Source organism: Girardinichthys multiradiatus, chromosome 10 (genome assembly GCF_021462225.1).
Source record: "Girardinichthys multiradiatus isolate DD_20200921_A chromosome 10, DD_fGirMul_XY1, whole genome shotgun sequence".
In the NCBI taxonomy this organism is placed as follows: domain Eukaryota; kingdom Metazoa; phylum Chordata; class Actinopteri; order Cyprinodontiformes; family Goodeidae; genus Girardinichthys; species Girardinichthys multiradiatus.
In genome coordinates, this window is record NC_061803.1 from 11942818 (window position 1) to 11955913 (window position 13096).

General features: G+C 38.3%; 1 protein-coding gene across 1 annotated transcript; it reads right to left on the reverse strand.

Annotated features, from left to right (window-relative positions):
* Window positions 1–6277: 6277 nt before the first annotated feature.
* Window positions 6278–12031, reverse strand: arl3b (ADP ribosylation factor like GTPase 3b). Its single transcript, XM_047376480.1, has 6 exons — window positions 11895–12031; window positions 10576–10719; window positions 10368–10484; window positions 10203–10253; window positions 9528–9713; window positions 6278–8289 (listed from the first exon to the last, which is right to left on the reverse strand). The coding sequence occupies exons 1-6, from the start codon at window positions 11895–11897 to the stop codon at window positions 8242–8244; spliced, it is 549 nt and encodes a 182-aa protein (XP_047232436.1). The 5' UTR covers window positions 11898–12031; the 3' UTR covers window positions 6278–8241.
* Between the last annotated feature and the right edge of the window lie 1065 nt (window positions 12032–13096).

Genomic DNA, 13096 nt, shown 5'->3' on the forward strand with positions numbered 1-13096 from the left:
TGGTCTAGTCTCCGACAAAGGAGTCACATTCATTTGACACGTTCTCATTAGAAAGCCATTACAGATGATGCATCATTATAAATGGCAGTGCCTTCCGGTTTCTTGTGGATATTGCTCAAAAGGCTGTTTTTGTTAGAAATGTGTTTTAATATTTTATATCCACTTTAAAAGCAATAGAAAAGCCGACTGATTAATTTATGTTTTATATTTACAGGTTTTCAGGCCCCTTAACCAGTGACTCTGATAGTCGTGGGAACTCTGCCTTTCACCTGTATTATCAATGTGATCACTTTCTGTATAGTTAAATGTCAACACATCAAATTACATGTAATGACATCACTGTGGTTAAACAAGTCATAGAACAGTTTTTGCAACAATTTACCAGAAAGGTCACAATGGTGCAAGGCAGAGACGAGAATGTGGATTTTACATCGTTTTTATATCGTTTGTTTTTAGTGTTAAACATCAGAACTGTCCCGTTGAGGTTCAAACGCATAACGTTTTTTGTCAAACATTTAAAATTTTAGATCCTTATGGAATGGAAATACAATTCATTTTTTAATTTCTGTCAAATTTAACCCAAGGAAACGCATGATCTCAAAGATCAAGATGCATACTATGAATTTCGACATGAAAATAATACCTTAAAAGCAAACTTATTTAATATTTCTCAAAAAAATATTAACATTTATTTTTTCCCCTTCCATGCAATACACCCTCGACAGTGATACATAACATTACATAACATCAAAAACACATTTTCTCCCACTTGTACCATAAAATTACACAATTTCTACTGTGCCCTCTTAGTTGAGCAAATAATATGCATGGCTCCACTGTTCTTGATGTGTTAGAATATTCATTAATTTTACAGGACACATTGATAGTGGAAAAACCCATTTAGTCAAAACCCTAAATACTTCTGTGTCCACTCAGTGCAAAGAGGACCCAGGAGTACATGGGGGTGGGTGCCTGCAGAGAGAAAACAGGATGGAAAGTCTTGAGATGACTGCTCAGTCAGAGTGTGTGTATGTGGGTGTGTGTTCCCTTCAGCCTGATTAAGCTGTTGCATTACTGCTTTCCCCTACCCAGCACTTTGAGCCTCAATCCCATTCACACAGCAGGGATGATCCACTTGTGTGGAGGAGGGTCTACGTCTCAAAATGGGAATAAAGTGGAATAATTTGTTGATATGATGCCATTTCCAAAACAGTTAAGGACACTTGGAGATTTTTGGAGTTTTTTTAGTTGCCAAGTTGGTTGGGAAAAAAAAGTATTGTGTAAAGTTCTGTAAAAGTAAAGAGAAGTGAACTTGTTTGATGCAGCTAAAGACTTCTAGATGATCCTCTACTTCTTACACAAATAAACATCTTGTTTTGTCCACACTTAAGGCATGCACGCATTTACAAGTCAGCTACTGTACAGATTCATTTTATGTTATCCACGGGATTCAAACATTGAGCACCAAATTTTCCGCCATTTTTCTATATAGCTGGCTAAACCACTAATTGGTACTGACAGTACGGGTTAAGTCGTGTTTTATATTTGATACGGCAAGTTGATTTTTATTACAGTCACATTGTCTCTGAAAGGGACAAAAAGGGGTGCATTATTGTAAGATGAAGAAGGTTGGGGTCAGCTAGCCCCTTTGCCACTTCTTACTGCCATTTAGCATCCATGCATTATCTTTTCCCCCACCATTTCATACCAGTTAACAAACCATTTTGTGCCCTGTACTTATGGAAAGCAAATGTACACATAATTTGTGTGCTTACCAGCACCACCTGCTGTTTAATAAGCACTGCTGAGAATGCTACCTGGTGTTTATTTAATGCCAAGTGATGCTAAGTTTGTTTTACTTAGAAAGGCGAAAGATGAAATAGTTTCTAAAGTTGCCAAGTTAATTAGAATAGAAAACAGCAAAAAGTATCATGTAATGTGGCTTAAAAGTAAAAACCCAAAGTCTTCTGTCTAAAATTGTTTGATGCAACTGAAACCTTCTAAATGATCCTTTACTGCGTCTAAAGTTGCAAATGAGTTTTCATCTCATGCTCTTCATGGTTTTGTAAGGCATGCATGCATGCATTTGCATGTCAGTTTGAGTTTCTGGGCGCCATGTCTCCTTCCTGTCTAACAACAGTTCGCGGTTGGTTGACGTACACGTAAAACCAAACATTTCAGTCATTCTGCATCTTGCTCCACCTTTGTGTTCCTCCTACCTCTTTCCCCTCTAAAGATGAAGCACAACTCCCTTGTGCTGCGATTTCTTTTTTCTCACGTCAGCAAACCTCAGCAGAGACACAGGCAGCTAAAGAGCTGAGGGGTCGGAGGTGCAGCATAAATTACAGCCCTGCTTTTCCTTCTCTCTCTGACACACACACACTAACAAACACTCCCTCTTTTATCTCCTGACACACACACAGTTTCTCACACTTGTGCACACAGCTGCTGACCAGCTGCTTGATCCATGAGAGAGGCAGCAAGTTGGTCGCCTACGTCTCAGATATTGATCTGTGACAAACACACTGTCCTTTAAATTACCCACGCACTGAAACACACAGCAAAGGAAAAAGGTATCAACTCAACTTTGCAAAAAGACCACAGAGGTGTTAGTTCTAGCATTTAGAGGTTTCAGCAGACACTTAAAAGGCAACTGAGCTGTATAGGAACAGTTTAAGATTTTTAGAGATAGACTTCATGATGAGAAAAAGAGTTTGGTAAGTTTGATAAAAAGACTGGAGACATCTTGCTTTAGTTTGACTTGTTCCAGGTCATAAATAGTCCTCTTCATGAAGATTAAAACATAACATTTTGACTGAGTCAGTATTTTATAATGTGACAACAGGTAGAAAAGTAAATCAAATTTGCTGAAAATGTTTTTAAAAGCTCGTTGAACCACTAAAGAGGTGTGAAAAAGGAATTTATTGAGGGAATTAAACAGTGCTTTCTATTGAGATTTTACATGTGAGACCAACACAAAGTAGTACATAGTTGTGAAGTTAAACAACAATGATACATTCAGCCCCTATTAATCTGAAAGTCCTTATTAAATCTAGCCTTCGGGAGGCTAGTAAGTCAACAGAGTCCACCTGTATGTAATTTGATCTCAGTATAAATACAGCTGTTCTGTGAAAGCCTCATAGGTTCATCAGAGAACAAACGTTTGTCTTTATGTGCCATTTTCTTTTTTTTATGAATCTTTGACATCAGCAAGTCATGTACTGACATGCTTGTTCAAATAAAACTCAACTAAAACTGACATATATTATACAGATCTACAACCAGCAATGTGACTGAACCAACCTGACATGCCTTCTTTAGATGGAAACAAAGATAAGGTTTCCTGCGCTCACAAGACAGATACAGACTTGTTTCATATAATCAATGGAATTTAAAACATTTTATTGACAAGTTTTCTTCCATTTTTGTCAGTGGCTGACCTACAGGAAAAGTGAACTTGAATACAGTGGAAGGGGATTTTATGTTAAAGACAAACTCAAAGAGAAAAAGATTCATGATTTTCATATTTCTTACAAAACAGTTGGTGTGGTGTGCATTTGTATTTATCCTACTACATTGTGAAACTCCTCAATAAAACCCAGTACAACAAACTGGCTTTAGAAGTAACCTAATTAGTGAATAAATAGAGTATCTGTGTGGCACTGGTAGAGGCAGCATCATGCTGTGGAGACGTTTTTCTTCTGCAGCTTGACCTTAAGAATCCAGACTGAGACATAGGTTCACCGTCCAACAGGACAACACCCAGTTAAAATGCAGTAGTTTAGATCTATTTTTAGAGTGACAATAACTAAGCACCCCTAAAAAATAAAGGAACTATCATAATACCTTTTATGAGAAAGCCTAGTTTTCAAACCTTAGATTTACCAAATATGTTTTTAGAGATTAGCTAGTGACAAGTCTAAATGAAACATAAAAATATTATTGTTTCTATTAGCCGAATAGGCTCTGATTAGTCTTAAATGTGCTCACAAATTCTAATTTGCATCTTAGATTTTCAAATTGGTTTTTATTTCAAAAGCAATCACTGACTGTTTTTCCATTACTCTTTTGTGTAGGTTGCTCGGCTGTCACCCCTGTGTCGTGCAGAGCAAAGCAGGCCCTTCTCAGGTAAACAAAGTTTATTAGGTATGGGAGCAGAAATCTTACTGCCCTAAAAAATAAGTATGGCAAAATAAGTATAGCAAAACGCAAACATCTTAATGTTTGTGATGTGCTGTTTTTGGGGACTGCAGCTGGAACAGATTAAACGCAGAAAAATGCAGTAGCTTGAGTTAAAATGAAGCTAAAGTTCATCTATTAACCCTGCAAAAGCAACAAAAACGTGCACATTTCTCACTATTTTTTTTAGGATAGTTTCATATTCACTTTGAATTTATTTTTTCAATTGTCAGGAAATAACACCGTTTTATTTCTTTATTGCCCACATCAATGAATATTTCTCATAAAATAATTATGTATACATATATAGTTTTGCTTTTCAGTATTGTTTGTCACATCAAAATAAATTGCCGCAAGTTGAAAAAAAAAAATTAACTTATTAATATCAAATGTATATTTAGGAACAGTTTAGGGATGCACTGATAAAGCTTATCCTGGCCAATTCCAATTTATAGTTTTCTTTTAGGTATCGCCGCTTCCTCCACCACTTGAACACAAACAGTGAACAATACATAAGGGTTACCATTTTTGTTATTTGTGGGTCATCAGGGACAGCTTTCACTATTGCTCTATCACATAGTAAATCATTGTTCAATTTTCCTATCAGGAATTCAATCTTTAGGTTATTTAAAAGCCATATTCTGAATGTTTTGAAGACAGTTGAATCCTAGCTAGCATTACTAGCTAGTTAGCTAATCACAAAGGCTGGTAATAGCAACCCATATCTCTAAAGCTCACATTACTGTACATATTGTGTCTAGGTAATTTACAAGTGACTGAATAATATTATTAAAATGGCCACTTGTAGCACAACTTTATTTCTTTACTTGGGGAAATAAGTTGTGTTTTGAAAGCAGGCCTCAAATGTAATGAGAACATGCTAGCCGTTTTAGCAAGTAGGCTACACTGTTTAAACTAAGTCTACTCCCAACCAATTTTTTCCCATCGGTTGCTTTAAAATCCTAAGAAAAATCGTTCTGTGAATCTGTTGGTGTATTATATTTTCCACCAGTGCTTTGTCAAAGTGTGATAATGTGAGAGGGAAGAGAGCCAGAGATGTGGAGCAACAACACTCGTAGGTTCTGTCTGTGCAAGAGAAGAGGAAGGCTGAACAATGACAATCTTTGTGAGGCAAGAAGAAGAGGTTTCTTTAAGGCCTTGAAGGCCCTCAGTATAATGCAAAGCCAAGTATAACACTTTGTGCTGTGTCCCTACAGCGAGAACACTCTGTTAGGGATTGAATACCTCCAAATGTCCTCTGGACTTTTATTTTTATATTTTGTATTTTATATTTATCTGAAAGCAGTGAGCAGTTCTGTAAAAAGCCCACATAAGGCAATCCTGTTTTGGGAGGCTTTAAAATCATGTTACTGATGAGAAATTAATATACTTTAACTAGGTAGTTAAAAGCCTGTTCTTATTCATTTCTAAATTATGTTGATCTATATTTAAGAATTATTAAACCAAAATGCAGAAGCTTGTAGCTTTGGCAGCTTGTAAATTAACATTTTGCACAGCCCTCCTTGGTCTCATCTCAGCATCTCATCTTTCCTTCCTTCACCTCCTTCCTCTCTGTTGTATGAATTAACAAAGGATAAAAACGTTCTCTAAAACCTGCTACAAATGATCGTTCTTGAGCAGACCTTACGTACATTCTGTGATGCTGTCAAACAGATGTTTAACCCCTCCTGACGCCTTTAACATGTGGGTGGTCTGGAGAAGCAGCAGCTTTTCCAGGTGGATGAGGCCCATGTTTGTTTTCAGATTTCTGATTCTAAGGGTAAAGAATAGTTGTACAGCTTGTTCTGTCCACCCTCTGGGCCATGCAGATCTCACACAGGCAGCTTAATACAGCACCACCTGTCTGCCTGTCCGAACAAATCAAATCTGATCTCAGATTGCTGCCTTTATTCTGCAACCGCAGACTCACAAAGACAGGGCATTTGGTACTGCAGTGTTGGAACATAGAGTTACTGATTATTTCCAGGCAGCACTAGTCTACACAAAAGATTACTGGATGGACAAGAAATGTATGAATGTGTATTTTCAGGCATAAGGATTTAAGGTGTTGCTTCTGACATACAGATGAATCTAAATGAATTTAAATCTCTAGATGAATTTATTTCAATAATTCAATTAAAACAGGGAAACTTAATGTACATATAACATAGATTCATTACACACAGATGTTTATTTCAACTAAACCCATTCAGTTAATCAGAAAGTTTGATTACATAAAGAAAACATTATTTTAATACAGAAATATAATATTTTGCACTACACAATCACAATCACTGAGAAGCATTCAGACCTCTACAAGTCACAAAAGGTCATTGCAGAAGAAGCTGCCTGTTCACAGAGGACTGTATCCAACCCCCTCAATGGAAGGTTTAGTGGAGGGAAAAATGTGGCAGAGAAAAGTGCAGAGAGTGAGAACAAGGAGAATGAAAGTAAATTTTGCATTTTAAAATCAAGATCCTGGAGTCTGGAAGAAGAGTGGAGAGGCACAACATGCAAGCTGCTCCAGGTCCAGTGTGAAATTTCCACAGTTGGTAATCATCTGGGGAGCCATGTCATCTGCTGGCATTGGTCCATTACGTTTTATCAAGCCCACATTCAGCGCAACCACCAACCAGGGAATTTTAGAGCACTTTATAATTCCCTCTGCTGACAAGTTTTATGAAGATGCTGATTTCATTTTCGAGCAAGACTTATCTCTTGCATACACTGGCAAAAGTACCAAAACCTGGTTCAGTGACTATGGTATCACTGTGATTGAATGGCTAATTCTCACCTGCCTATGGAGAATATTTGAAGTTTAGATCAGGTAAAGAAAAAGCCCACATTGCAGACAAGCTCAAGGTCACCAATAAAGCAACTTGGGCTTCCTTAACACTTCAGCAGATCCACAGGTTGATTATCTCCATACCAAGCTGTATTGATGAGGTAATTTATGCAAAAAGTTACATTTCTGTATTAAAAAAATTATTTATTTGTATGTTATATTCTATGAAAAACTGAATTTTGGGTTTTCATCAGCTGTAAATCATAATTATCATAAGGGACAGGAATAAACCATTCTTCATGTAATAAATCTATATATTTTGAATTGACATACAGAAACAAATTAACCAGATGATATTCTGATTTATTACACTTTCATGTGAATGTGTCGCCTCTTTGCTCAGCAAAACCTCTCTAATTTTATATTTATTCACATACATTTTCTTGCAAACTGGACCGATTACATTTGAGAATATCAAAAAGGAAAATGCTTAAACAGTGAATTCCCTCACTAACCCAAGGAGCACATGGAAATGCATCGGACCGTACAGTACATTTATCTCTGTTACAGATCTACCAGTGCATGTTAGAAGTTCAAACATTATAGACTACACTTTTACAGCAGGATGCAGAATACTCTATAACATGAGCATAACGATACATGACAGAAAAGGGCTGCGCTATATACAACTGATCCTAAATGTAATGTTCCTTACGCTTTTGTTTTTATACATATTAACACCGTATTATTTTTAGAGGGGAGGGTCCAGTAAATTCTCTCACACGTCACACGAGCAGTTGTTTGAAAGCCCTCTACTTCACCATAAATAAAACAGTTACAAAAATATACTCAAACAGTGCAGTAGCAGGAATGATTGAAAAAACAAGAATACATAACAATGAGATGGAGATATGATGAAGAACTGAATAAAGGATATGCTGGGAGTTTCTGTGACAAGCAGCAGTTAAATGGGAATAGTGGAATGGTGACATGAAGAATCGTGGAGGCGCTGCTGGTTTTTATCTGGTGAGAGACCCATTTGAAGGCAAACTCCTCCTGTCTTCATGGAGGCCAGACGATGTATAGGCTGAGATTGTTATGCCTCTGCGATGTAGTAATGCATGGGATGGGGGGGTTAAAAAGGTCCACGTTAGATTGGTAGTGTGTGTACATTCACAGCTAAATCCCACCATACTAAGGCTCAGGAGGTGTAGTGTGTGTCGGTGTGTGTTTGAAAACTGCTGCTCCTCCTGAGTCGTAAAAGACTGAAAGCGATGCTATTTTTTCTTGGAGTTGACACTTTTGCAAACCCAATTCATGCCCTCCTGAGAAGAAGAAGAAGAAGAAGAAGCACTTTGATGAGTGGACAAGCCTCACAAATGCAGGTGCATCTCAAACAAATTAGAATATCATCATTTAGACGATTTATTCAAAAAAGCAAACTCAGGAATTAAATAGATTCATTACATAGAGCGATATATTTTTGTTGAAATATGATGTCCATATTAGAGCGAAAAGATCTGCAGACTGCTGTATGCAAAAATATTGGAGATTTGATTGGAAGAAATAAGTGTGGTAGAAAGCTACAGGGATAACTGCACACTTGAGCGGATTGCGATGCAAAGACGGTTAAAATGTTCGTAGGAGATTCAGAAAGGTCAGACAAACAGAAGGCTTTAATAAAGCAACCTGTACTTCCTTAATGTGGCTTACAGACAAAACGAAGCCTGAGTTCAGCTTGCCACGGGAGTCAGCTGTGAATCCTGTCAGGCTAGATCTACAACAGCACTGAAAGCATGGTGCTGTGCTCCTCCACAGCAGAGCCCAGTGCAAAAGAGGCAGAGTTTTCAAAATATTAAGTAGATAATGGCTACATTTTTGAGCAAACATTAAATGCTATCAGCAATGATGATGCAATTGTCTTGCGCTCAAACCAACAGCAAATCAAAACCAGCTATAGCGAGACGGACAGGAAGGGAAATAACAAGGTGGAGAAAATTATGATGAGACGCTATGATCCAGAGAGGTGTGAAGGTAATGAAGGAACTCTGCTTCCACATTAACTGGCTGCTTTCTGCTCAGCCTTCAACAGTTTGACAAATATCCTGTGTATTGGCTACGTGAGTATGAGTGACAGCGCACCAAGGTCAAAGTGCAACAAAATTTTAACTTTGACCGAAGCGCAGCCCAGGCTCCACAAAGCTGCCTGTACATTCATGCAGAGATGGGTTCTGTGCTCCTATTGCGCTTCAGAGCTGCGAAAAACTACTGGAGGCGCATGAAATGCACATAAACGAGTTTCAGACCGCAGCTGGACACGCTTTCCTGTCCGAAATGCCCTTAACACCTCAGCAGAGCCACTGAATGCCTTCATGCAAAGTACTGAGTGTATTTACTGTACAGTACATGTCATTTCATTAGCTGTGACCCATATCATCAACATAAACAGATGTAGACACTTGAGTTTCAGTTTTTGATTGAATTGCAGACACTATTTAACTTTCTGATGACATTCTAATTTATTTAGATGCATCATTAGACAGATCTTCGGTTTCAATCTAACCTGAATCCCCTCTCCGGTGAGGGCAGAACAAGACTGGATCTGCCACATCCGATCGCGGATGGTGTGCAGGTTGAGTCCCTCTGCGATCTCTGAGGCTGGAGCTGCAGTCAGCAGGTCCTGCTTGTTTGCGAAGATCAGCACCGGAACACCGCTCAGCTTCTCCTCGTCCAACAGCTCAGCCAGCTCCTGCAACAAACACGCACATCTGTCCATCAGACACATGGATCAAGCAAGGGAACTGGAGGGAATCCATTCTGCTGATAAAAAACAAAAACAAAATTTATATGGAGCCTCTGATAAACCTGGGACTAATTTTACAATTATTGGAGGATTGCCTCATTCAAACATTCAAGTCAACAGAGATTACCACAAACGCAAACATCCTTTTCAACGTGAATAAACCATACAAATGAATGTGTCACATGACCTTACAAAAACATTTTCAATTGTGTTGAGTGCTGATAATGATCTCCAGGTATCAAACCGATCTTAAATACGTTTCATGAAAGCATTTTTAGACAGTTGCTAAAATAACTGACTGATCCCAGGTAAATACCATGACAAGAAATTGATTTGATTTAATACTAATGGATAAAAATAGTTCCAGCACAATTATTTGCCAAGCTTGGAAATGAAAACAGTAATAACCTGACAGTAAATGGTCATTGCACATACCTGCCCCGTTTCCTCAAACCTCTTTCTGTCAGCGCTGTCAATGACGTAAATCTGGAACAAGAAAAACATTTTGGTTTTCAATTCAAACAGGTTCGTGCTTACAAGACAGCAGGTTCATTTGTTTCAGCAACCACAAAGTCATTCAGGAGAAGGGGGTCTCCTGACCAGCACATCAGTGTTTTCAAAGTAGTTTCTCCAGTACGGCCGGATCTTCCGCTGGCCTCCAATGTCCCAAACGTTCAGCTTAAACCCCTGAGACTGTACGCTCTTAATGTTGAATCCCTGCAGAAAGCACAAAACACAGAGCTTCTGCCAATCCGTTCGAAAAGCAAGACCGGCTGGTACAGAGGGACGTGTGAGAGCTTTTTGTTACCTGTGTGGGGGTGATGTGGCTTATGTCCTCTGAAGCCAGCTGTTTGAGAAGCGTGGTCTTCCCCCCGTTGTCTAGACCGAGCAGCAGTATGCGAACCTCCTGGTCTGGAGTGCTTTTTAACTTACGAAGAATGGACAGCAATCCCTGCAGCAAACAGTGAAGGGCTCGTTTATCAGGGGAAAAGACAGATTACAGTGGCAGGAAAAATCACACAAGAGGTAAAAGGAATCCTGGTCTTTCTCATAAATTAAAACAACAAAATGACAGAAATGAAATAAGGAAAATATTAATGTAACATTACCACCAAGAGACAAATGAACGAAAACAAATGCAAGCTTCGAATGAAAGACATATATGGTGACACTTGTTGATTAATGCAGCATATAAGGTTTTACAAGGTAAAGAGTCGTCAGATGGTAAAATCATCATAAAACATGATGAAACTACAACTCAGACAGAAGCAACTTTTTCACTAAATGTTGATGAGATGGAAATATTAAACTAGATTTATTTTCCCAGTAGCTGAATAGACTACTCATTATCTGGGGTCTATGTTTGCTATGAACCCAAAGCGGAAAGACATTAACACTTTATAATTATTTTGTTTATTTATTTTATTGCAAGTTATATCATTATTGGGCTATTCGGCAGTTTTTATCGTAAATTATACGTCTCCCTAATATCCCTAACAGATAACTGGAAAGGATCACCCTGCAGACAAAAACTGTACTTATTACAATTTCTGTTCAATTCAAATTGAAATTAGAGGTACAAAAATAACAGAAAACAAATCTGCATGAGATGAAGCTTACTTATAGAGGACCATTAGACATTTTCCTGCCCAGGGCCCCCTTTTTAATTAATCCGTCGATGGCCTGGATGAACAGCAGGAGTTCCTACAGGCTCTATGGGAGCACAGTTATATTCCCTCCATCCAGGCCATACAAGTGCAACTAAAGTTCAGCTTTAGTTTATTTTAATTTAATAGCTGAACAAAACCTCTCCTAGTCGCACTGGATTATGACGAAAACAAGTAACTTTTCTGGTTTCTTGAGCCTGTGGAGCTGGATGTTTCCACGCAGCGCTGCGTAGATAACGGTACCCAAACAGGAGCTGCGCTGAGCTAACGAGCTGAGCTAATCTCCCCTGGTAACTGAACGGAGCAACAAGCTCCGGATGCGTTTTCTCGTCAACATGCTGACAGCAAGAGTCGATAAAATCGCTTCTAACAAAAATAACCCATAATTAATATAAATATGCGCAAACGTAGGTCTGATGTTTACAGTTATGGGCTAATTATTGGGATAAATTAAACTCACCATCTTGTTGCCTTTTCTTCTGGAGACGCCGCTGAACGTGACGTCAGACGCACCGTGCGGACGCTTGAGATCGTGCTGCGTTCACGTTACAGGCGGAATGTTTACAACTCAAAGGGTTACGGTGCCTCATACCGCTTAAACTTTGGCAGATTTAGTAACGTTGCAACCACAAACCTCAGGGCATTTTACTTGATCTGATACCTTAAAAATTACTTTGTAGAACTACTTTTCACCGCAGTTCCAACTGCAAGTCTTTTGACAAGAAAAGCAGATTTTTTGTCCATTCTTCTTTACAAAATAGCTCCAACTCTGATAGATCTGGTGATTAGTTATTTGTAACATCAGTTCCTATATCCTGCCAAACATTTTCTTATGGTCTAGGTCTGTACTTTGACTTAGCCATTCAGCACATGAAAATGCTTTGATTTAAACCATTTCATTGTAGATCAGGTTGTATGTTTAGGGTCGCTGTCTGGTCTGGGATTATCCATCCATCCATCCATCATAACCAGCTTCCCTGTCCCTGATGAAGAAGTGTTCTAACTTGCAGCCACCACCATGTTTCTCCATGGGGATCTGTGTTAATGTTTAACTACAGTTTTGTTAACATAGCAAAAGGTTAAATCTTTGTTCAATGTGACTATGGCTTGCAGCAAACTTTAAGTGAGACCTCTGATGGCTTTTTTCTCGCCACTCTTCCATGATTTGTGGAGGCACTGAATTTTTATTTAATTTTATCAGATTAAAGAGGGTTGAAGAGCATGCCCTATTGTGTGTGTATCCCGGCAGATTTCGTAAACATTTAGGACTGGTAATGTTGGTGGCAGATTTGCTTTAAGAAAGGCAAAAATTGGATATTCTGCCTATTGCACATGCAAATTTATTAAATGAATGACATGGCAGCCTGTATCTGCTTAAACCAGCAAACTGACCAGTTTAAAATCAAATGTAACAACATTAAATATATTAAAATTTTAAGCCCAAGACACGGACAGAGAGGTAATAACATAAGGGTTTCTGGGGAACCAGGTAAATGCCAACACAGAAATGCAGAAAACCCAACAAAACAAACAACAAAAAGTAATAATAATGTCAGTCATCAAATGTATTATTATTATTATTATTAAATGACGTGACACAAAGAACTAAATGTGTCCACTGCACCAGTAGCCATTCCAAAACAAAAAATAATATACAATTTA

Bases quoted from the DNA above. Each gene is read 5' to 3' on its own strand.
- arl3b (XM_047376480.1), bottom strand. The intron at 10,485-10,575 runs GTAACAAAAAGC...TGCTTTCTGCAG, and splicing joins GCCACATCACCCCCACACAG to GGATTCAACATTAAGAGCGT. The intron at 9,714-10,202 runs GTATGTGCAATG...TGTTTGTTGCAG, and splicing joins GGTTTGAGGAAACGGGGCAG to GAGCTGGCTGAGCTGTTGGA.